Source organism: Mobula hypostoma, chromosome 2 (genome assembly GCF_963921235.1).
Source record: "Mobula hypostoma chromosome 2, sMobHyp1.1, whole genome shotgun sequence".
NCBI classification, from domain to species: domain Eukaryota; kingdom Metazoa; phylum Chordata; class Chondrichthyes; order Myliobatiformes; family Myliobatidae; genus Mobula; species Mobula hypostoma.
Genome location: NC_086098.1, coordinates 176505367 through 176531852, shown reverse-complemented (window position 1 = coordinate 176531852; position 26486 = coordinate 176505367). Strand labels below are relative to the sequence as shown.

Sequence of the window (26486 nt, the reverse complement as noted above, 5' to 3'; positions counted from 1 at the left end):
CTTAAAGAGCGGAGTGATACGTGCAATTTTCCACTCCTCTGGCACCATGCCAGAGTCCACTGAATTTTGAAAGATCATTACTAATACCTCTTTAATATCTTTTGCTACCTCTTTCAGAACCCTAGGGTTCAGTTTGTCTGGTCCTGGTGACTTGTGCACCTTTAGGTCTTTCAATTTTTTGAGAACCTTCTCCCTTATAATAGAACTGCACTCACTTCTCTTCCCTCACACCTTTAAGATCTGGTACACTGCTAGTGTTTTCCACAGTGAAAACTGATGCAGAATACTCATTTAGTTCATCTGTCATCTGCTTGTCCCCATTACTGTTTTTCCAGCCTCATTTTCTAGCGGTCCTAAGTCCACTCTCATATCTCTTTTATTTGTTATATACTTGAAAAAGCTTTTTCCATCCACCTTGATATTGTTTGCTGACTTGATTTCATATTTCATCTTTTCCCTCCTAATGATTCTTTTAGTTGCTTTATGTATTTTTTTAATGCTTCCCAATCCTCTTCCTTCCCACTAATTTTTGCTTTTACTTTAGCTTTGACTTCCCTTGTCAGCCATGGTTGTACTATTTTGCATTTGAGTATTTCTTTGTTTTCAGAATACATCTATCCTCTTTTTCCCCCCAGAAACTCAAGTCATTGCTGCTCTGCTGTCATCCCTGCCAGTATCTCCTTCCAATTTATTTTGACCAACTCCTCTCTCATACCACCATAATTTTCTTTACTCCGTTGAATTACAGGTATGCGTTGCCTAACGTCCACGATACGTGCTGTGTAATCGGACATTATGTGATTTGGATGTTGTGCAAACACCATATTATAGACTTAGCAAACCTATATGGAGTACTGTAGTGTACCTGTATGGACTAAATAGCCAAGAACTTACACTAAAACTGTATACTGTACACTATAATACATATATACACCATAATTTTTTATTCACATCTTTCCCTCTCCACCCCTCTCCGCTTTCCACAGGAATCGGTCCCTCCGCGACTCCCCGATCCACATGTCCCTCCCCACGGATCTCCCACCTGGCACTTATCCCTGTAAGCGTAAGTGCTACACCTGTCCCTCCACCCCCTCTCTTGTCACCATTCAGGGCCCCAAACAGTCCTTCCAGGTGAGGCAACACTTCACTTGTGAGTCTGTTGGGGTCATCTATTGCATCCGGTGCTCCTGGTGTGGCCTCCTCCACATTGGTGAAACCCAAAGCAGATTGGGGGACCGCTTCGTCGAGCACACCACTCTGTCTGCCACAACAGACAGGATCTCCCAGTAGCCACCCACTTCAACTCTGCTTCCCATTCCCATTCAGGTATGTCCATACATGGCCTCCTCTACTGCCATGATGAGGCTAAACTCAGGTTGGAGGAGCAACACCTCATATACCATCTAGATAGTCTCCAGCCCCTTGGTATGAACATAGAATTCTCCAACTTCCGGTAATTCCCTCCCCCTCCCTTCCTCTATCCCTATTTCACTCTGCCCCCTCCCCCAGCTGCCTATCATCTCCCTCATGGTTCCGCCTCCTTCTACTACCCATTGTTTTCCTGCCTATCACCTCCCTGCTTCCCCTCCCCTGCCCCTTTGTCTTTCAAATTACTGGTTTTTCAACTGAATTTACCAGCCTTCTCCTTCCCACCCTCCCCCCACCTTCTTTATAGGGCCTCTGCCCCTTCCCTCTTCAGTCCTGACGAAGGGTTCCCACCCAAAACGTCGACTCATTGCTTCCACTGATGCTGCTCGACCTGCTGAATTCCTCTAGCATGTTGTGAGTGTGCAGATTATTTTGTGTTTATAATTTTTTATTTCATTTTAACCTTTTCAATTTTTTTCACTTTTTAAACTTTTATGTAAACACTTGCTTAGCCTATATCACACACAATTTATCAAAGATGATCAAGATCATCGACATCACTTTTCTCAACTTCCTCATAGTGTTCCACTGGAAGAGTTTCAGGTCAAATAACCTGCATTTCGAAGCCATGATGCACTTTATGGTAATATTTTCAAAAGAAAATTAAACAGAGAGATAATGTTACTACACTCAAGAGATGCGTGATACACGAGATTGGTTACGTCTGCTATGTCACGTTCTCCGATTGGGACTGCGGACGTATATGTGATCGAACGTTGTCTGAATGGACGTTAAGCAGCACACACCTGTACTGCTATGCCAGACTTTACTTTCTCCCTTTCAAAGTTCAAGTTGAACTCAATCACATTGTGATCACTGCCTCCTTAGGGTTCCTTCACCTTAAGCTCCATAATCGCCTTCGGTTCATTGCATAACACCCAATCCAGTATAGCTTATCCCACAGCAAGCTCAATGACAAGCTGCTCTAAAAAGCCATCTCGTAGGCATTCAACAAATTCACTCTTTTGAAATTCATTACCAACCTAATTTTCCCAATTGACCTGCATGTTGCATGTTAAAATGTTCCATGGCTATCATAACACTGTCCTTTTGACATGCATTTTCTATCTCCCATTGTAATCTGTAGTCAACATCCCAGTTAGAGGCCTGTATATAACTGACATTAGGGTCATTTTACCCTTGTAGTTTCTTAACTCAACCCACAAGGATTCAACATGCTCCTGTCCTACGCCACAACTTCCTAATGATCTTATGCCATTTTTTTATACCAGCAGAGCCATGCCACCGGCTCTGCCTACCTTACTGTCCCTCCGACACAATATGTAACCTTGGACATTCAGCTCCCAACTCCAGCCATCCTTCAGCCATGATTCAGTGATGGCCAAAACATCATACCCGACAACCTGTAAAAGTGCAACAAGGACATCCACCTTATTTTTTACACACCGTGCATTGAGATTATAACACTTTGAGCATTGTATTTGCTATCATTTTTGATTCTGCATCCCTATTGCACTGAAACTCACCCTCACAACGCGCTGGAGGAACTCAGCAGGTCGGGGAGCATCCATGGAAACAATCAGTGTCCATGTAAATGATCAGTCAACGTTTCCGGCCGGAACCCTTCATCCGTTGTGAGTGTTGCTTTGACCCCAGCATCTGCAGAGTATTTTGTGTTTATGAAACTCACCCTGCTGGCTGCGATTTCGTCCTATCATCTGCCTGTCCTTCCTGACAGTCTAAGTGCACACTATCTTTGCTTTTTTACCATTCATCCTACCCTGAGTTCCTTCACCTTGGTTTCCATCCCCCTGCCAAACTAATTTAAACCCTCCCCAACAGCTCTAACAAACCTGCCTGTGAGAATATTGGTCCCCCTCGGGTTCAGGAGCAATGTGTCCCTTTTGTACAAGTCATACCTCCCCACCCCCCAGAAGAGATCCCAGTGATCCGAGAACCTGAAGCCCTGCTCCCTGCACCATCTTCTCAACCACGCATTTATCTGCCAAATCATCCTGTTTCTACACTCACTGGTGCATGGCACAGGTAGCAAACCAGAAATTACTACCTGGGAGGTCCTGCTTCTCAGCTTTCTGCCTACCTATCTAAATTCTCTCTTCAGGACCTCTTTGCTTTTCCTTCCTATGTCATTGGTACCAATATGTATCAAGACATCTGGCTGCTGTCCCTCCCCTTCCAAAATGCTGTGGACGTGATCTGAGATGGCCCTGACCCTGGCACCAGGGAGGCAACATACCATTCAGGTATCCCGTTCACCTCCACAGAATCTCCTGTCTGTTCCACGTATTATTAAGTCCCCAATCACTACTGCTCCCCTCTTCTCCCTCTTTCCCTTCTGCACCACGGACCTATACTCAGTGCCAGTAACCCGGTCTTCATGGCATTCCCCTGGGAGGTCATCCCCCACAAAAGTATCCAAAACGGTATACCTAGTATTGAGGGGAATGACCACAGAGGTGCTCTGTGCTAAATGTCTATTCACCTTCCCATTCTTTCTCCTGACAGTCACCCAGCCACCCGCCTCCTGCAACTTGGGGGTGACTACTTCCCTGTAACTCTGATCGATGATCTCCTCACTCTCCCATACAAGCCATAGGTCATCCAGCTGCTGCTCCAGATCCCTAACATGGTCTTCAAGGAGCTGCAGCTGGATGCACTTCACGCGGATGTAGTTCCTGGGAGACTATGGGTCTCCCAGGATTCCAACATCCAGCATGAAGAACACACAACGGCCATTTAAACTACACTAAGTACCCATGACACAGTAAGAAAAGAGAAACTTAACAGAAAGTTACCTGGACAGCTTACCCAGAGACAATGTTTCTCCCAAGCCAAAGCCTCCTTTGAGCCAAAGCCTGGCATTCCCACTCTCACCTCTGGCCCACTCCAACAATGGCTGCTCCATATACAACCTTGAGATTCATTTTCTTGCAGATAATTACTGGAAAATAAAGAAATACAATAGAATTTATGAAAAACTATACATAACAGAAACTGACAAACATCCAATGTGCAGAAGAGGGCAAAGCATGCAAATAATAAGTAAATAAATAATGCTGAGAACATGAGTCCTTGAGAGTGAGTCTATAAGCTGTGGATTCAGTTTAGGATTAGGGTGAATGAGTTATTTATACTGATTCAGGTTGCTTGTAGGGTAATAACTGTTCCTCTGGTGACAGTAGCCTTTCCTATATTGACCTCAGTGATTGCAGTGCAAGAGTATTTCAATAGCTCTGAAGTGCTCTGGGGTGGGTTGACAAAGGTGTGGAAGTACTGTAAAAATGAAAGCTTTTCTGAAAGGATTGCGTCAAGCCTTCCTGATATACACTATACTGAGGGCTTGAGTAACAGAGAGTGATTGGATCAGCTGGGACTGTTTAACCTGAAGTGAAGGAGGCTGAAGGGTGGTCTTATGGAGGTTTATAAAATTTTGAGGGGCATAAATAGTCACAGTCTTTTTCCAGGGAGGGCAATCTAAAACTAGCGGTAATAGGCATCTTGGCTGCCATGGATGAGTTGGGCTGAAGGACCTGTTTTCATTCTATAAAACTCCATGAAGCTGTGAATCTGTACCCACAGCTGGTGAACACACGCTGACTTTTCCCCCTCGGGTTGTGTGAGACTCCTCCAAGAGGACCACAACCTTGTCGTTGGGTTTAGAGACTTGTGTGCCTCAATGACCTGGCTGGAGTCAGGGCTTTATGCTTTGTCTCTTGATAGGGTCACCCATGAGTAGAGGCCAGACTAAGAGTGGTCCACTGTCCTCTGGTTTGAGAGTTCAGCTCAGGGCTAACAACCCCGACTGGTCAAACAAAATTGTTATGGAAACAGCAATGAAGAACCCTTCTACATCTGAATGTGATGCTGTTCCTGAGTCTCCATCCGGGACTTGCATGACTGACAGTATGAAAACCGAGAGAAAGCTGCTGATAAGCTGAAGGAAGCCCTGAACACCAGAAGATAGAGGACCTTCACTGTTGCCCAAAATCCCTGTGGTAAACCATATATATATGTTGTGACTGGGTTAACTGTCTGGACACGTCCCTCGGCTGACTGACCCTGTGGATCCTCCCACAGAATCCTGTATAAAGGTGTTTCGCCTTGCCCCCTCCCCCTCAGTCCAGGGGCAGACACTCACCGTGGAGGTCGCGGAGGTCGTGTTGTACAGCGAATAAAAGCCTTTCAGTATTTTACCAAACCTCAGTCTTTTGGAGTTATTGAAGGTGCTTCAGTCCCGGCGGCATAACAGGCAGGATGTAAGAAAGTTGAGTGAGACTAGAATGAGAGGTTACAGTTTTAGGGTGATAGTCAAAATATTCAAGTAGAATATGTCAACTCTTTACTCTTCTCTGTAGATACTGCCTGACCTGCTGAGTTCCTCTCCCATCTTGTGTGTGTGTGTGTGTGTGTTGCTGTATACTGAAGGGAAATCTGAGGGGGAACTGCTTCCCTCAGGGTGGTGCGAGGGCGGGTCAGGCCACCAGCGGAAGTGCTGGATGTGGGTTCGATCGTAGCAGTTAAGAGAGTTTGGATAGGTTCAAAGCAAACTTATTGTCAAAGTACATATATGTCACCAGATACAGCCCTAGCGTGCATACTCAATAAATCCATAATAGAATAATAACCACAATAGAATCAATGAAAGTCTGCACCAACCTGGGCGTTCAAACGGTGTACAAAAGACAAGAAACTGCAAATACAAAAAGACAGAAATACTAAATGAATAAGAAATAAATGTTGAGAGCATGAGGTGAAGATACATGGGTGAGAGGAGCATGAAGGTCTATGATCCAGGTACAGGTTGGTGGGACTGGGCAGAAAATCAGGCCGGCTGGTGACGCAATGGCATCAGCGCTGGACTCCGGAGCGAAGGCTCCCGAGTTCGAATCCAAGTCGGACCACCCCCTGAGCACACTTTCCATCCGTGCCGGGTTGAGCATCGAGCTAGCCACTCGGCCTTGTGAAAAAAAAGGGTCGAATCAGGAACGTTCATATCGTGACCCGATTAATCCGAAAGGAGACCAATCCTGACACCACGCGCCAGACAAAAATGGCCGACTGTCTGGTGCGACACACTAAAAAAAATTGTCATATGCACCAAGATACAATGAAAATCTTTCTTTTGCACACATTTCCTCGGGTCTTTATATCAGTATGCATAGGTAGTACAGAACTGTGCAAAAGTCTTCGCCACATGTATACAGCCAGGGTGCCTAAGACTTCTGCACAGTACTGTGGTAATTTTATGTATGGCACTGCACTGCAGCCCTCCCAAAAAAACAAACTCCATGGTACACGTAAGCGATGAGAAATCTGATTCTGATATGGGTCTCTATTGTGGACTGAGAGTGGGAAGGGGGCAGGGAGAGGGGAATCATCGTTGGGAAAAGGGAAATGGGGAGGGGAGGGTGCAGGAAGCTCCAGGGGGATGTTCTGTAATAAATAATAAACCAATTGTTTGGAATCAAAAGACCCTGCCTGGTGTCTCAGGGCTGGGTGTATCTACACCCCCATCACCCCACCTGGCACTCCTTCTCTGCCTCCTGTCCCCCACCCCTGCCGTGCCACTCCACCCTCACACTTCCCAACATCCTTTGCTCCCGCCAGATTTACGAGATGTACAAGTCTGCTCTCCGCTCCACGTTGACAAATACAAGGCTGTGCAAAAGTCTTTTGCACAGTTCTGTAGAGGAGATACGCAGTTACAGAACGCAGAATATAGAGTTACAGTTACAGACAAAGTGCAGTGCAGGCAGACAATAAGGTGCAAGGCCACGTGAGGACAAGAGTCCATCTTATCGTACTAAGGTGAGAAGCTGTTGCTGACAGTGCGTACTTTCAGGATTTTGTATTTTTTGCCCAATGGGGCTGGGGGGGGGCGGGTTGCGAGGGAGAGAATTCCACCGGGAGAGTGTACAGGGACTCCTTACAGACAGCTCTGGAATTGAACTACAAGCTCTAGCAACCTGACACTAACTGCTTAGCTACTATTGCGCTCTTGGAGGGCAAACAGGATTCACTGAGGGGAGGCTGGTTGCTGTGATGTACTGAGCTGTGTCCACAACTCTCTGCGGTTTTTCAGAGCAGTGGCCACGATGCCTTCTGATTGGATGCTTCCGGTTAGGATGTGTCCAGATACCCAGCATAACTTTGTGCATGTATACTGTTCAGTCAATGTGATGATTAATAAATTTCCAAAAGTTAAACTTAGCACTATATTGAAAACTGAATGAGTTATTGAATTGAACCAAGTAATTTGGCTTGAAAATCAAAACATTGCAGATGCTTGGAAATATGAAATAAGAACCGAAAAGCTAGAAGTATCTTTGACCTTAAACATTGACTCTCTCTCCTGCCTATCATCTCCCCCAGATCCTCTCCTCCTTCCCTTTCTCCTATTGTGTACTCTCTTCTCTTATCAGATTCTTTCTTCTCCAACCTTTGACCTTTCCAACCTATCTAGCTTCCCCTATCATCTCCCAGCTAGCCTCCTTCCCCTCCCCCTGCCTTCTTATTCTGGCATTTCCCCCCTTCTTTCTCAGTCCTGATGAAGGGGCTCGGCCCAACATGTCGACCATTTCCATAGATGCTGCCAGACCTGCTGAGTTTCTCCAGCATTTTGTGTGTGTTGCTTTGGATTTCCAGCATCAGCAGACTTTCTCGTGTTTGTGATTAACCCTTTCTAACTGGTGACTGACCTGCTAAGATTTTCCAGTATTTTCACTGGCATCTTACTTCCTAGCTTCCACTCCTGTGCTGACTTTGAATATCTGAAATGTATTCCTGTCAGAAATTAGTGAGTATGAAATATTGTAATAAAAACACACCTCATAACATCAGTCTGATGGAGTACTTTCTTGCTACCAACATCTGTTTATATGCAGCATATTTGTTACAGTGGCTGTCTGAAGGTTGGGACTCACACGCCAATACTAATTGTAGGGAGAGTTGGACAAACTTGTATTGTTTGCCCTGGAGCATTGGAGGTTGAGGGACAATGTGATGGAAGTATATTAAATTATGAACGACATAGATAGGGTTAAAAGCTAGAGTGTTACTCACTTGTCAGAGACAAGAGACATTAATGCTTATTGTTTTTAATTATTTACAATTCCAATTACAGACTTACACTTTCATGCATTGTGTAGATTTATTGCCAGATCAAATCAGTGCCATACAGTATTTTTTCTACAAGTTATTGACATCTCCTTCCCACTGTAACACAACCTACCTGCAATTCTCTAGATTATAGTTGAAGTCAGTACAGGAGGCTACACTTGGACTGATTCTGGCTTAAAAAATGTGACCCTCTGACTTCCCAAGGGTGGCCTGGAAGGAGATTCATTATTTTGGGAAATATTAGATGTATAATTTAATGGATAACAACTAGAGTGCTATTTATTGCTATTCATTTGTATTTGCACAGTTTGTTTAGATTAGATTAGATTAAATTAGATTCAACTTTATTGTCATTGTGCCGAGTACAGATACAAAGCCAATGAAATGCAGTTAGCATCTGACCAGAAATGCAAAGAATAGTGTTATTTACGAAATAACTGCAAATAAAAAGTAAGTGCTACAGCACACAAATATAAAAGTACTGAGACAGAACAATACGGATGCAATACTGCTTAGTGCTGTGATGTGAGGTTCACCAGGGTCACAGCCTCAGGGAAGAAGCTATTCCTGTGCAGGCTGATGCGGGAGCGGAGGCTCCTGTAGCGCCTACCGGATGGGAGGAGAGTAAAAAGTCCATGGTTAGGGTGAGATGTATACCTGATGATGCTTTTTTCCCTGCCCAGGCAGCGTTTATGGTAGGTGTTCTCAATGGTGGGCAATTGTGTGCCGATAGTCAGCTGGGCAGTTTTCAGCAAACGCTGGAGTGCTTTGCGGTCCAATACGGGACAATTGCCATACCACACTGAGATGCAGTTGCTGAGTATGCTCTCAATGGTACAGCGGTAAAAGTCCGCTGTACCATTTGTTTGTTGTCTTCTGCACTCTGGTTGCTATACTTCATTAATCCTGTTTTAGTTCCTTTTCTATAGATTTGCTGAGTAAGCCCACAGGAAAATAAATCTCATGGTTGTATATGGTGAAATTGTATTTGATAGTACAATTTACTTTGAACTTCGAGAGCTTTTGACTTCAACTACCGCACAGAGTCTTGACATCTTCAGAAGTTTTCCGATGACTCTGCCATAGTTGGATGCATCAGCAAGGGAGATGAGGCTGAGTACAGGGCTACGGTTGGAAACTTTGTCACATGGTGTGGGCAGAATTATCTGCAGCTTAATGTGAAAAAGACTAAGGAGCTGGTGGTAGACCTGAGGAGAGCTAAGGTACCGGTGACCCCTGTTTCCATCCAGGGGGTCAGTGTGGACATGGTGGAGGATTACAAATACCTGGGGATACGAATTGACAATAAACTGGACTGGTCAAAGAACACTGAGGCTGTCTACAAGAAGGGTCAGAGCCGTCTCCATTTCCTGAGGAGACTGAGGTCCCTTAACATCTGCCGGACAATGCTGAGGATGTTCTACAAGTCTGTGGTGGACAGTGCTATCAAGTTTGCTGTTGTGTGCTGGGGCAGCAGGCTGAGGGTGGCAGACACCAACAGAATCAACAAACTCATTCATAAGGCCAGTGATGTTGTGGGGATGGAACTGGACTTTCTCGCGGTGATGTCTGACAAGAGGATGCTGTCTAAGTTGCATGCCATCTTGGACAATGTCTCCCATCCACTACATAATGTACTGGGTGGGCACAGGAGTACATTCAGCCAGAGACTCATTCCACCGAGATGCAGCACAGAGCGTCATAGGAAGTAATTCCTGCCTGTGGCCATCAAACTTTACAACTCCTCCCTTGGAGGGTCAGACATCCTGAGCCAATAGGCTGGTCCTGGACTTATTTCATAATTTACTGGCATAATTTACATATTGCTATTTAACTATTTATGGTTCTATTACTAATTATTATTTATGGAGCAACTGTAACGAAAACCAATTTCCCCCGGGATTAATAAAGTATGACTATGACTATGACTATGACTATCTACAGTTGAGGTCAGAAGTTTACATACACCTTAGCCAAATACACTTAAGCTCAGTTTTTCACAATTCCTGACATTTAATCCTAGAAAACATTCCCTGTCTTAGGTCAGTTAGGATCACTACTTTATTTTAAGAATGTGAAATGTCAGAATAATAGTAGAGAGAATGAGTTATTTCAGCTTTTATTTCTTTCATCACTTTTCCAGTGGGTTAGAAGTTTACATACACTTTGTTAGTATTTGGTAGCATTGCCTTTAAATTGTTTAACTTGGGTCAAATGTTTTGGGTAGCCTTCCACAAGCTTGTCACAGTAAGTTGCTGGAATTTTGTTCCATTTCTCCAGACAGAACTGGTGTAACTGAGTCAGGCTTGTAGGCCTCCTTGCTCGCACACGCTTTTTCAGTTCTGCCTACAAATTTTCTATCGGATTGAGGTCAGGGCTTTGTGATGGCCACTCCAATACCTTGACCTTGTTGTCCTGAGGCAATTTTGCCACAACTTTGGAGGTATGCTTGGGGTCATTTTCTATTTGGAAGACCTATTTGCGACCGAGCTTTAACTTCCTGGCTGATGTCTTGAGATGTTGCTTCAATATATCCACATAATTTTCCTTCCTCATGATGCCATCTATTTTGTGAAGTGCACCAGTCCCTCCTGCAGCAAAGCACCCCCAGAACATGATGCTGCCATCCAATGCTTCACAGTTGGGATGGTGTTCTTCGGCTTGCAAGCCTCACCCTTTTTCCTCCAAACATAACAATGGTCATTATGGCCAAACAGTTCAATTTTTGTTTCATCAGACCAGAGGACATTTCACCAAAAAGAAAATCTTTGTCCCCATGTGCACTTGCAAACTGTAGTTTGGCTTTTTGATGGCGGTTTTGGAGCAGTGGCTTCTTCCTTGCTGAGCAGCCTTTCAGGTTATGTCGATATAGGACTCGTTTTACTGTGGATATAGATACTTGTCTACCTGTTTCCTCCAGCATCTTCACAAAGTCCTATGCTGTTGTTCTGGGATTGATTTGCACTTTTCGCGCCAAAGTACGTTCATCTCTAGGAGACAGAATGCGTCTCCTTCCTCAGTGGTATGATGGCTGTGTGGTCCCATGGTGTTTATACTTGCATACTATTGTTTGTACAGATGAACGTGGTACCTTCAGGCGTTTGGGAATTGCTCCCAAGGATGAACCAGACTTGACATCATTCTCTGACCTCAATCCGATAGAAAATTTGTGGGCAGAACTGAAAAAACATGTGCGAGCAAGGAGTAACCTGACTCAGTTACACCAGTTCTGTCTGGAGGAATGGAACAAAATTCCAGCAGCTTACTGTGAGAAGCTTGTGGAAGGCTACCCAAAATGTTTGACCCAAGTTAAACAATTTAAAGGCAATGCTACCAAATACTAACAAAGTGTATGTAAACCTCTGACCCACTGGGAAAGTGATGAAAGAAATAAAAGCTGAAATAAAACATTCTCTCTACAATTATTCTGACATTTCACATTCTTAAAATAAAGTAGTGATCCTAACTGACCTAAGGCAGGGAATGTTTTCTAGGATTAAATGTCAGGAATTGTGAAAAACTGAGTTCAAATGTATTTGGCTAAGGTATAAGGCGGATGAGAGGGGAGAGGGGATCTGATTGAAACATATAAGATTATTTAGGGATTGGACATGCTAGAGGCAGGAAACATGTACCTGATGTTGGGGGTGTCCAGAACCAGAGGCCACAGTTTAAGAATCAGGGGTAGACCATTTAGAACAGAGTTGGGGAAAAACTTTTTCACACAGAGGGTTGTGGTTCTGTGGAATGCTCTGCCTCAGAAGGCAGTGGAGGCCAATTCTCTGGATTCTTTCAAAAAGGAGTTAGATAGAGCTCTTAAAGATAGCAGAGTGAAGGGATATGGGGAGAAGGCAGGAAAAGGGTACTGATTGTGGATGATCAGCTATGATCACAGTGAATGGTGGTGCTGGCTCAAAGGCCTGAACGGCCTACTCCTGCACCTATTGTCTGTTGTCTATTGTGTATGTAAACTTCTGACTTCAGGTGGAATGAAAAGCTTACTTGCAGTAGCATCACAGTCATACAGCATGATATAAGCCACATTCACATGAAAAACATAAATAAAACTCAATTTTTTTCCAGAAAACACAATTAAAAAAGAAAAAACGCAAACACGAGGAGATCTGCAGATGCTGGAATTTCAAGCAACATACATAAAAGTTGCTTAAAAAAAGAAAAGAATATGTTTTAGTGCAAAGTGATTGAAGTTGTCATGTTGTTGGTAAACTCCAGTGATCAGGGTTGCGCCAGTTGGTTCAAGAATTGATTGGTTGAAGGGCAGCCATCAACATCATTATGTGCTATGTCATATGATGTGGGCAATTATCGTCTTCTTTCTGTCTTTAATCTGATGTTGCCTGTGGGGACCCTCTTTCCGCCGTTGCTGTTATTCTTTTCTCTATCCATGACCATGAATCTAACTGGCAAATTTTCTACAGAACTGGTTTGCCATTGCCTTCTTCTGGGCAGTGTCTTTACAAGATGGGTGATCCCAGCCATTATCAATGCTCTTCAGAGATTGTCTGCCTAGCATTACCAGGACTTGTGATATACTCCAGCTGCTCATATGACCATCCAGCACCTGCTCCCATGGTTTTATATGACCCCGATCGGTGGGGGGAGGGGCGTGGTTGGGGCTAAGCAGGTGCCTAAGGGTGACCTGCAGGCTAGTGGAGGGAAGGAGCACCGTACACCTCCTTTGGTAGAGATGCATCTCCATCCCGCTACCCGAGGGGAAGACGATGTTCTTGAACCTACTGGTGTGATACTTCAGGCTTCTGCAACTCCTGCCCAATGGTATGAAAAAACAAAGGAATTCGATTATTTAGCCACCTTTTAAAAGAACAGGCACAGACAAATTGGATTGAAAACCTCCCTTCTATAGTTATTAATATCAAATACAACCATTTAATTTTTAATACGTACACTATGAATAGAAGACATTTAGACAGATCGATCGATAGGAATGGTTTAGAGATATTGGGGCCAAATTCAGGCAAATGGGAATGGTGGAGAATCAGAGCTAGGTTTATTACCACTAACGTATGTCATGAAATGAGTTGTTTTGTGGCGGCAGTACAGTGCAAGACAAAAAAAATTATTATAAGTTACAATAAAACAAACCAATAAATAAATAAATAGTGTGATCGAGGAATAGTGACGTAGTGGCTATCGATCACTCCGAAATCTGCTGGTGGAACGGAAGAAGCTGTTCCTAAAATGGATTTCAGGTTCCAGTACCTCCTCTCCGGTGACAGTAATAAGAAGAGGGAATGTCTTGCCTTTTGAAGATGTCCCTGACGTGGAGAGGTTTGTGTCCATGACAGAGCTGGTTGCGTCTGCAGTCTCTTTCGGTCCTGCGCATTGGAGCTTCCACGTTAGGCAGTGATATAACCAGTTACAATGCTCTCCATGGTACATCTGTAGAAATTTACTAGTCTTTGGTGATGTACCAAATATCCTCAAACTCCTAATAAAATATAGCTGCTGGCATGCTTTCTTCATGATTGCATCAATATGTTGGGCCAAAGATAGATCCCTGAAATGTTGTCTCCCAGGAACTTAAAGCTGCTCGTCCTTTTCACCACTGACCTCTCAGTAAGGAGTGGTGTCCTCCCAGCTCCTCCTTCCCAAAGTCCACATCAATTCCTTGGACTTGCTGACGTTGTGTGCAAGGTTGTCGTTGTGACAACCACTCAGCCAGCTGACCTACCTCACTCCTGTACGCCTCCTTGTCACCATCTGAAGCTCTGCCAATAACAGTGGTGTCTTCGGTGTTGGAATTGTGCCGGGCCGCACAGCCATGCGTGCGGAGAGATTCGGGCTGAATCACACACCTTTGAGGTTTATTTTATTATTTAGAGATACAGCATGGTAACAGGCCCTTCTGGCCCAATGAGTCCACGCTGCCCAATTGCATAAATGTGGCCAATTAACCTACTAACTCGTACATCTTTGGGAGGTGGGAGGATAGAGGAAACCCACGTGGTCAAGGGGAGAATATACAATTCCATGTGGGAGGGAAATTCCAGGCAATTCTAAAGTAGGTTACATGGTCAGCACAACATCGTGGGCCGAAGGGCCTGTAATGTGCAGTAGATTTCCATGTTAAATACAAAATCCTTGCAGACAATGACGGGAATTGAGTTCAGGTCACTGGCACTGTAAAGTGTTGGTTGTCATTGCAGAGGAGATGTTAATACCAGTCCTCACGGACTGTGGTCTCCCAATGAAGAGGTCAAGGACCAGGTGAAGAAGGAGGTACAGAGTCCCAGAGATCCTGGTCACCATTGATATGTTCGAAGTTCAAAGTAAATTGATTATCAGAATGTGTATATATCATTATAGACTAACGTGAGATTTATTTTCTTGTGGCCTTTCACAGTAGGACAAAGAAAATAGAATCAATGGAAAACTACACACAACCAAGGACCCACAAGCAACCAATGTACAAAAGAAGACAAACTGTGCAAATAAATTTTAAAAATAGATTGATAGATAGATAGTCCTGAGATTGTGAGGTGAGAGCCCTTGAAAGTGAGTCCATAGGTTATGGGGTCAGTTCAGGGTCGAGATGAGTGAATATAACGCTGGTTCAAGAGCCTGACGATTGAAGGGGAATAACAGCTCCTGAACCTGGTGGTTGTGGTGGAAGGGGACTGTACAACTCTATGAATCTGCATCTTTTCTAGGAGGGACGATGTCTCTTTGTGGTTCTCCTGATGGCTGTGTACTGGTGCACAGAGGCCCTACCAATCCCAGTGACCTCCTTGCTGCCCATCAGTCTCTTTCCTCTCCTGGAGATCTTGCCGTCCAGTAAGGTTTGTCCTCAGTACCTCCTTGATCCCAACGTTCTCTTCATGAGTGGCCTAATCATGGCATTGGCCGTAGAAGAGTGGAACTTACACCGGCGAATAGCATTATCTGTCCTCCTCATTGTGGGGTCGTCTCCGGCAAGGTAAGGAGAGCAAAGTATTATTTCACCGCGGTTAGCGTGACGCCGTTACGGCTCGGTGCGTCAGAGTTCGGAGATCAAATCTGGCACCATCTGTAAGGAGTTTGTACGTTCTCCCTGTAACCACATGGGTTTCCCCTGGGTGCTCCGGTTCCTTCCCATGGTCCAAAGACGAACCGGTTGGTCATTGTAAGTAGTCCCACGATTAGGCTAGGGCTGCTGGTTGGTGTTGCTTATTAAACCAGACCTGTTCCACGCTGAATCACTAAATAATTAAATACAATTTAAGTACATATATGTCACCATATACTACCTTGAGGTTCATTTTCTTGCAGGCATTCACAGTAGAACAAATGAATGGAAAGCTGCTCAAAGAAAGATTGAACAACCGATGTGCAAAATGGCAATATCAATCAGAGTTTTACTATTTCTGAGTCCAGATTAACAAACTGGAATTGTTTCAATAGTTTTGTAATAATTATTGCACTGTATCCTTACAAGACATGCTCTAATCCTGGTAATCTTCTCTATACCGTTTCTAACACTTGCCTATCCTTCCTCTAATGAGGTGACTAGACCAGAGCACAATATTCCAAGTGTGCTCTCACCTGAGCTTTATAGAGCTGCAACATTACCCCGTGGCTCTCAATACCCCAACTCGTGAAGGCCAACACACCACACACCTTCTTAACCACCTTATCAACGTGTGACATTGAGGGATCTGTGACCATTTCAATTAAGGGTACTTGCACTGGGGCAGAGATTGAGTGCTATTGTTGTCTTGTGTTTTGTAGGCTAATCCTGGGAATGATGATCACCACCAGTCTCCTGTCAATGTGGCTCAGTAACACTGCCACTACTGCCTTAATGATGCCTATAGCCAGGGCAGTGCTCCAAAGCCTGTTCTGCAGCATGCAAGCTACCTGTGAGTCTGTGAAGCTGAACGACTGTGAAGAAGACTCAAGCTGTAAAGGTAGCCCAATAAACTTTAAAACATTGATATTTATGATGTTACTGCATTGCAACTTCCAGTCTGGTTTCACATGAATCATTGCGTCTCCTGATGTGATGCCGCACAGAAACAGGCCCTTTGGCCTACTGTGTGTACACCAAACAACAGCTGCCCATTTACATTAATCCAATATTCAACTTACTTTCCTTCGAGATTCTACCACAGTCTCATCATCATCATTAAGTGCCACATTGTATGACGTGGGTGATCATGGTCTTTGACCATGATTGTCCTTGGCCATTTTTTCCTGGTTTGCCTTTACTTTCTGGGCAGTGTCTTTACAAGGTGGGTGACCCCAGCCATTATCAATACTCTTCAGAGGTTGTCTGCCTGGCATCAGTGGTCACATAACCAGGACTTGCGATGTCCACCACCTGCTCCCGTGGCTTCACGTGACCCTGATCGGGTGGGGGGGGTGGTGGGGGGTAAGCCGGTGCTGCACCTTGCCCAAGGGGAACCTGCTGTTCTGAAACTCTGCAAGTGACACTGAACATGAAGAAGTGTTACAAAGTAAACCATGAGCAGGCTGCAGGCGGACGTCCAAGAGCAAAGTAATAACGTTCAGAGCACCGGGTGTTGAAGTGGCTTAAAAACGTTCCGTTTGCGGTTGATTATCACGAGCAGGGAGAAGATGAAAGGCTCAGACTAAATGTGAAGGGGTCCAAAGGTTAGTGCTGCAAAGGCTGCCAGATGGCCAATCCCGAGAGGAGCAAATTGAACCCAGGAAATCACTGTGGACTTCAGGAAGCTGCAGATGAACCATCTCCCTCTGCGCATACGTGGCTCCTCTGTAGAGAGAGTTGAGTGCACCGAGTTCCTGGGAGTTCACATCATGGATGACCTCACCTGGTCCCTTAATATCACCTCCCTGAACAAGGCGGCACAACAGCACCTCCACTTCCTAAGGTGATTGAGACAATTGATGTTCCACGAACCACCCCCTCCCCCAACTGAATTTTATAGGAGCATCGTTGAGACCATCCTGATAAGTTGCATCCCCATCCGGTACGGGTGCAGCCGAGCATCAGACCACAAGTCCCTACAGAGGACTGTGAGAATGGCTGAGAAGATCCTAGGGGTCTCCCTACCAACCACCGGGGGCACTTATCAGAAGTGCTGCATACACAGGGCCCTTAGTATTATTAAGGACCCCACCCATCCATTCAGCATCGTCTTTGACTTTCTACCAACAGGCAGGAGACTCCAATGCATAAAAACAAGAACAGTCGGATGAGAAACGGTTTCTTCCCCCAGGCCATGAGGCTTCTGAACTACCTGATGCATCGTATTCGAAGTGTCACTGGTTAATCTGTTCTGTACTTTACAATATTTAACTTATGCACTTTATTTATTTATGCATAATTCTTCTGTAGATTTTATCCTCCCTTTCCTAAGCGATTGTGTGTTATGTTTACTATAGTGCTTTACACCCTGGTCCGGAGATACTTTGTCTCCTTTGATGGTATATATGTATATAGTTAAATGATAATAAACTTGACCTGACGTGACTTTAATCGCATTTAATCAATGAATAAATCAGCTCACCACATAACGTCTTATTTCCCAAGACCAATGGCTCCCTGGACACTAATTAACACCTCTCCGCACTTTGCTCCCGGACTACTCAAATGCTGCCTGATGGATAATCTGAAAATTTAATTTCAAGGTTAAAAATTGTCAAACTATATGACATTGAGACTTGTTTTATAACACCGAGTTAGTGCTCATTTGATGTTGTTGTCACCTCTTATTTCTTCCTCCAGATAATACTTCAAAGGAACCACTGCCCAATGAGGGGATCCATTTGTCTTCTGATGACAGGTACTTTGCAGAAGATTTTGTGCATAAACCTTCAACAGAGATTGAATGTGCACTAAAAATAAACGGACAGATGAAAAAGATGGGAGTTGGCCACACAGCCCTTCCACTTCCAATAAGTCTAGTTGAGCTTCCACTTGCAGTTCTCTTTCCAGCCTAATCCTATCTACCCTTCCAGCCCACAAATTTTCTAAACTACTTATTAAGAAAAATATATTCTGATCAGCCTAAATCTTTTACTGGGTTCGTAACCTTTTAGTTCTAAAGCAACAGGTTCATAATACTGTTAGCGGGGACGACAGACCGGGTGTGAGCCACGGTGGCAGGGCCTCCGGCACTGAATCTGACCTGGTGGTGCAGAAGGGTGGGACGGAGAAGAGGAGAGCTGTCGTCATTGGAGTCTCTATAGTCAGGGGAGCAGACAGGAGATTTTGTGGACGTGAGAAGGACACCTGCATGGTTTGTTGCCTCCCGGGTGCCAGGGTCCGGGATGTCTCTGACCGGGTGCACGACATCCTGGTACAAGAGGGAAAGCAACCAGAAGTGGTGATACATGTTGGGACCAACGACATAGACAGGAAGAGGGATGAGGTCCTGAAGTGTGAGTTTCGGGAACTAGGCAGAAGGCTGAAGAACATGACCTCAAGAGTGGAGTTCTCAGGATTGCTGCCAGTGCTACGTGACAGTGATGGTAAGAATTGGAGGAGATGACAGTTGAATGCGTGGCTGAGGAGTTGGTGCAGGGAGCTGGGTTTTAGATTTTTGGATCATTGGAATCTCTTCTGGGGAAGGTGGGACCTGTACAGATTGGATGGCTTGCACCTGAACTCGAGGGGGAGCAATATCCTTGCAGGTAGGTTTGCTAGCATGGTTCGGGAGGGTTTAAACTACAGACGTTTGTAATTTGCAAGGGGGATGGGACCCAGAGCGATAGAACAGTGGAAGAAGTGCACGGAGTAAAGCCAGATCTAACATATAGAGAGGCTTTGAGGAAAGAGAAGCAGAATAAACGCTGTAAAGACAGTAAGGTAGAAGGGCTGAAATGTGTGTATCTCAATGCAAGAAGTATCAGGAACAAAGGTGATGAACTGAGAGCTTGGATACATACATGGAATTATGATGTAGTGGCCATTACAGAGACTTGGCTGGCACCAGGGCAGGAATGGATTCTCAATATTCCTGGATTTCAGTGCTTTAAAAGAGATAGAGAGGCGGAAAAAGGGGAGGAGGGGTGGCATTACTGGTCAGGGATACTATTACAGCTACAGAAAGGGTAGGTAATGTAGCAGGATCCTCTTTTGAGTCAGTATGGGTGGAAGTCAGGAACAGGAAGGGAGCAGTTACTCTATTGGGGGTATTCTATAGGCGCCCTGGTAGCAGCAGAGATACAGAGGAGCAGATTGGGAGGTGGATTTTGGAAAGGTATGAAAATAGCAGGGTTGTTATCATGGGTGACTTTAACTTCCCTAATATTGATTGGCACCTGATTAGTTCCAAGGGTTTAGATGGGGCAGAGTTTGTTAAGTGTGTCCAGGATGGATTCCTGTCACATTATGTGGACAGGCCGACCAGGGGGAATGCCATACTAGATCTAGTACTAGGTAATGAACCGGGTCAGGTCACAGCTCTCTCAGTGGGTGAGCATCTGGGGGACATTGACCACTGCTCCCTGGCCTTTAGCATTATCATGGAAAAGGATAGAATCAAAGAGGACAGGAAAATTTTTAATTGGGGAAGGGCAAATTATGAGGCTATAAGGCTAGAACTTGCGGGTGTGAATTGGGATGATGTTTTTGGAGGGAAATGTACTATGGACATGTGGTCGATGTTTAGAGATCTCTTGCAGGATGCTAGGGATAAATTTGTCCCGGTGAGGAAGATAAAGAATGGTAGGGTGAAGGAACCATAGGTGACAAGTGAGGTGGAAAATCTAGTCAGGTGGAAGAAGGCAGCATACATGAGGTTTAGGAAGCAAGGATCAGATGGGTCTATTGAGGAATATAGGGAAGGAAGAAAGGAGCTTAAGAAGGGGCTGAGAAGAGCAAGAAGGGGGCATGAGAAGGCCTTGGCAAGTAAGGTAAAGGAAAACCCCAAGGCATTCTTCAATTATGTGAAGAAAAAAAGGATGACAGGAGTGAAGGTAGGACCGATTAGAGATAAAGGTGGGAAGATGTGCCTGGAGGCTGTGGAAGTGAGTGAGGTCCTCAATGAATACTTCTCTTCAGTATTCACCAATGAGAGGGAACTTGATGATGGTGAGGACAATATGAGTGAGGTTGATGTTCTGGAGCATGTTGATATTAAGGGAGAGGAAATGTTGGAGTTGTTAAAATACATTAGAACGGATAAGTCCCCGGGGCCTGACAGAATGTTCCCCAGGCTGCTCCACGAGGTGAGGGAAGAGATTGCTGAGCCTCTGGCTAGGGTCTTTATGTCCTCGTTGTCCACGGGAATGGTACCGGAGGATTGGAGGGAGGCGAATGTTGTCCCCTTGTTCAAAAAAGGTAGTAGGGATAGTCTGGGTAATTATAGACCAGTGAGCCTAGCGTCTGTGGTAGGAAAGCTGTTGGAAAAGATTCTTAGAGATAGGATCTTTGGGCATTTAGAGAATCAGGGACAGTCAGCATGGCTTTGTGAAGGGCAGATCGTGTCTAACAAGCCTGATAGAGTTCTTTGAGGAGGTGACCAGGCATATAGATGAGGGTAGTGCAGTGGATGTGATCTATATGGATTTTAGTAAGACATTTGACAAGGTTCCACACGGTAGGCTTATTCAGAAAGTCAGAAGGCATGGGATCCAGGAAAGTTTGGCCAGGTGGATTCAGAATTGGCTTGCCTGCAGAAGGCAGAGGGTTGTGGTGGAGGGAGTACATTCAGATTGGAGGATTGTGACTAGTGGTGTACAAGGATCTGTTCTGGGACCTCTATTTTTTGTGATTTTTATTAATGATCTGGATGCCAGGGTAGAAGGGTGGGTTGGCAAGTTTGCAGACAACGCAAAGGTTGGTGGTGTTGTAGATAGTGTAGAGGATTGTCAAAGATTGCAGAGAGACATTGATAGGATGCAGAAGTGGGCTGAGAAGTGGCAGATGGAGTTCAACCCGGAGAACTGTGAGGTGGTACACTTTGGAAGGACAAACTCCAAGGCAGAGTACAAAGTAAATGGCAGGATACTTGGTAGTGTGGATGAGCAGAGGAATCTGGGGGTACATGTCCACAGATCCCTGAAAGTTGCCTCACAGGTAGATAGGGTAGTTAAGAAAGCTTATGGGGTGCTAACTTTCATAAGTCGAGGGATAGAGTTTAAGAGTCGTGATGTAATGATGCAGCTCTATAAAACTCTGGTTAGGCCACACTTGGAGTACTGGGTCCAGTTCTGGTCGCCTCACTATAGGAAGGATGTGGAAGCATTGGAAAGAGTACAGAGGAGATTTACCAGGACGCTGCCTGGTTTAGAGTGTGTGCATTATGATCAGAGATTAAGGGAGATAGGGCTTTACTCTTTGGAGAGAAGGAGGATGAGAGGAGACATGATAGAGGTGTACAAGATAATAAGAGGAATAAATAGAGTGGATAGCCAGCGCCTCTTCCCCAGGGCACCACTGCTCAATACAAGAGCACATGGCTTTAGGGTAAGCGATGGGAAGTTCAAGGGGGATATTAGAGGAAGGGTTTTTACTCAGAGAGTGGTTGGTGCATGGAATGCACTGCCTGAGTCAGTGGTGGAGGCAGATACACTAGTGAAGTTTAAGAGACTACTGGACAGGTATATGGAGGAATTTAAATGGGAGGCAGGGTTTGAGGGTCAGCATAACATTGTGGGCCGAAGGGCCTGTACTGTGTTGTACTATTCTACAATGTTTCAGGAATTTGGTTAGATGTTGACAGGAACATACACTAGGTGGCCACATTGAGCTGCTGCCACATGATTGGCCGATTAGATATTTGCATTAGCGAGCTGGTGTACTGGTGTACCTCGTAAAGTGGCCACCGAGTGTATTAGGAAGCAGGTGGTGGATGGTCATTTGAGCAGCTGGTGCTTATCACAAGTCCAGGTTATGTGACCATAGACGCTAGACAAACAATGTCTGAGTATTCATAATTGGGTTGAGTTGTTCTCCGACCTTGGCAACTTACTTGCAAACTTCACCATATGAGGAGACAACATCAGTGTGCTGTTGATTGTGGTGTATCCTCTGAATGTAAGGTCTTTATATACTTTTCTATCAGCTGATTGGACATCATTTCGTCCAAGATCGAAGAACTCAACCCAACTATTAACCACCCGAGCTACACATTTTCTAAATTATTTCTATTTGCATAATGACTGGGGTCAACTGTCTTGTAAAGACGCTACCCAGAAGAAGGAAGTGACAAACCACCTTAGTAGAAAAATTTGCCAAGAACAATCATGGTTATAGGACCCTGATCGCCTATGTCATATGACATGGCACATAATGATGATGTCATATGACACGACACATAATGATGCTGATGACTGAGTGTATATCTTGCCTTTGCTTTCTTTTGCCAGCAACACCCCGGAAAAACTTGACATTAACGCCAGGTTTACATTAATGCAACAGAAGACAGAAGAAGAAAAGAAGAACCTGTGGAAAGGTTTCCTTATCTGCATCCCTTACGCTGCGAGCATTGGAGGGACTGCCACACTGACCGGGACCACACCAAACCTGATTCTGGTCGGGCAGCTGAAAATGTAAGGTGCAAGTGGACTTTTCAACATTGCTTTAACAAACCATTATCCCCTCTGCCTGGGGAAACTGTGGAGGTGGTGAATCAGAGAAATGGTGGTGTAGGTGTTTCTCTGAGGCTTGGCTTAAGGTAGTGTGGAGGTTAGCGTAACAGTGCCGGTGAACCAAGGTTTGATCCCACTGCTCTCTGTAAGGAGCTTGTATGCTCTCTCGGTGACATATTGCAGAGACTTATGGGTCAGTAGGTTAATGGGTCACATGGGTGTCATAGGTCACGGTTTAATTGGGCGGGTTGGCCTGTTTCTATGCTGTATCACTAAATAAAAATAAAATAGAATGGCAGACAGACAGGAAGCACATCACTGCTTCTAACCAATGTTATGTGTGACCTGAGATTACTTACCATGACTGTGTGTACTTACTGTCCATTATGCCACTGGCGATTTGGCCAGTAATTATGGTCCTCCATCCCTGCCGGTCTTCAGGGAGTCCTTCATGTCAGTAGCTTCCCCTCAGTTTTTACTACTGTCAGTCACGCAAGTCCCGGGTGGAGACTCAGGAATACCATCGCACTCAGATGTAGAAGGATTCTTCATTGCTGTTTCCGTAACAATTTTGTTTTACAAGTCAGGGTTGTTAGCCCTGAGCTGAACCCCCGAACATGGAGGACTGGTGGACCACTCTTAGTCTGGCCTCTGCCCTTCGACCTGATTGGCATAGGTGACCCTACCAAGAGCCAAAGCATAAAGCCCTGACTCCAGTCAAAATAGCTCTCCGGGTCATTGAGGCATGCAAATCTCCAAACCCTACTGTCTTTGCTGATGATTCTATTTAAAATGCCTCTTTCCATCCTATTTTAATCGCATCTCTGTTCCGCCTTCTCTTTCACTTTGCCTTCATGGATCAATTCCAGAACCCTCAACACTTCATGTGGAAGCTGCCCTCTCATTTCCATCATTCAAAATCGAAGTCAAGTTCATTGTCATAGGCACGGGTGCAATGAAAATCACTGAGTGCAGAAAGTGTTTTACTATTTAAATGATTTTAGAGAATGTTGGAAATATTAAGTGGGTCTGGCAGCCTCTATGGAAAGAGTAAATGAGTTAACATTTCAGGGCAAACACCCTTCAGAGTAACTAAGAAAGCCATCATCAGAGATCCTCACCACCCAGGCCATGCTTGTTTCTTGCTGCTGCCATCAGGTAGAAGGTACAAGAGCCTCAGGAATCGCACCCCCAGGTTCAGGAACAGTTACAACCCCTCAACCATTAGGCTCTTGAACGAAATGGGATAACTACACCCACTTGCCCATCTATTGAGATGTTCCCAAAGCCAATTATTTCACTTTAAGCACTCAGAGAAAGTTCAGAGATCTCACTCAGAGAAAGCAGAGGGAAGAAATGCTCAAGTATTTTTCCTTCTTTTCTTTATATCTTCTCAGCTAGGTCAGTAGAGACACCAGGCAGGATAGTGTAATGCTCCTCTTGTGGGATGTGGGAAGCCAGGGAGACTTCCACTATCCCTGGGCACTACAACTGCAAAAGTCCATCCAGCTGCAGCTTCTAACAAACTGCATTAAGGAGTTGGAGCTGGAACTGGATGAACTCTGGATCATTAGGGAGGCTGAGGGGGTGATAGATAGGACATATAGAGAGGTAGTTACACCCAAGGCGCAGGACACAGGAAACTGGGTGACAGGAATTGGAAAGAGGTTAGGGAGCCTGTGCAGAGTACACCTGTGGCCATCCCCCTCAACAACAGGTATGCCATTCTGGATACTGTTGCGGGGGGTGGGGGGGAAATGACCTAACAGACAAAAGTCACAGTGATCAGGTCTCTGGCACTAAGTATGGCTCTGTGACTCAGAAGAGAAGGGGGAAGAGAGGCACGCTGTGGAGAAAGGTGATTCATTAGTTAGGGGAATGGACAGGAGGTTTTGTGGGTGAGAACAAGATTCCCGGGTTGTACGTTGCCTCCCAGGTGCCAGGGTCCAGGATATCTCAGATCAAGTCTTCACCATTCTTAAGAGGGATGGTGAACAGCCAGAAGTCGTGGTCCATGTAGGTACCAATAACATGGGTAGGACGAGGTTCTGCATAGGAAATTCCGGGAGTTAGGTGCTAAGTTAAAGAGCAGAGCCTCCAGCGTTGTGATCTCAGGATTGCTACCCATGCCATGTGCTAGTGAGGCCAGGACTAGGAAGATTATACAGTTTAATATGTGGCTAAAGAGTTGGTGTAGGAGGAAGTGCATAAGATTTTTGGATCATTGGGCTCTCTTCCAGAGAAGGTGGGACCTGTACAGAAGGAACAGTTTGCACCTGAACTGGAGGGGGACTGATATCCTAGTGGGAAGGTTTGTTAATGCTGCACAGTGGGGTTTAAACTAGAGTTTCAGGGGATGGGAACCAGAGTGTCAGAACATTTAGTAGCGAGGTTGTGGAGGCAGATGTCGGTAAGACCTCAGATAAAGTTACGAATCAAAAGGTTGAGCATGGTGTGACAAAATCGAAAAGGGTGAATACAGGAATAAAGGTGTTGTATTTGAATGCGCACAGTATACAGAATAAGATTGAGGAACTTGCAGCATAATTACAGATTGGCAGGTATGATGTTGTAGGCATTGCTGAATCATGGCTGAAAGATTACAGCTGGGACCTTATGTTATAAGGTGGGCGTTGATGGCGGACCCAAATGCAAGGTACAGACACTGAAGTACTAGGAACAGGACTAGGTGTGTCAAGCCAGGGAAATGGGGAAGAAACGACGCTGGACAAGACACAGGCCTTGAACTAGGCTAGGATACAGGGCCTGGACTAGGACTAGACTAGGAAAGCGGGGCCTGGACGAGGAACTAAGAACTTAGAACTTGGACAAGGACTCCAAGCCAGAGACTGGATAGGGACCCGGAACCTGGGTCTTGACATGGGCTCGGACCCTGGATCTAGGCGAGGACAAGACGTGGCTACAGGACGAGGAGTGGCAACAAGACTGGACGTGAGACTCCTGGACAGGTCGAGGGAAGCCCAGCACCGGGCTGGACGAGGTACTCCTGGGCTGGGCGAGGCATATGGATAGGACAAGAACATGAAGCCTTGACTTGGTCGAGGGAGACAGGGACGCAGAGCCTTGGTCCTGGGAGACTGGAATGCAGAACGCAGAGCCTTGGTCCTGGGAGACTGGAACGCAGAACGCAGAGCCTTGGTCCTGGGAGACTGGAATGCAGAGCCTTGGTCCCGGGAGACTGGAATGCAGAACGCAGAGCCTTGGTCCTGGGAGACTGGAACGCAGAGCCTTGGTCCCGGGAGACTGGAACGCAGAACTCAGAGCCTTGGTCCCGGGAGACTAGAACGCAGAACGCAGAGCCTTGGTCCCGGGAGACTGGAACGCAGAACGCAGAGCCTTGGTCCCGGGAGACTGGAACGCAGAACGCAGAGCCTTGGTCCTGGGAGACTGAAACG

The 26486-nt window shown here is 45.4% G+C and overlaps 1 protein-coding gene across 1 annotated transcript in view; it reads left to right on the top strand.

Moving 5' to 3' along the window:
- Positions 1-26486, top strand: part of slc13a3 (solute carrier family 13 member 3) — a 64614-nt gene that overhangs the window by 3634 nt on the left and 34494 nt on the right. The window contains exons 2-5 of the mRNA XM_063041143.1: positions 15222-15487; positions 16279-16457; positions 18260-18317; positions 22849-23031. Coding sequence (XP_062897213.1) covers positions 15222-15487; positions 16279-16457; positions 18260-18317; positions 22849-23031 — 686 coding nt within the window. The remainder of the gene's footprint in view (positions 1-15221; positions 15488-16278; positions 16458-18259; positions 18318-22848; positions 23032-26486) is intronic.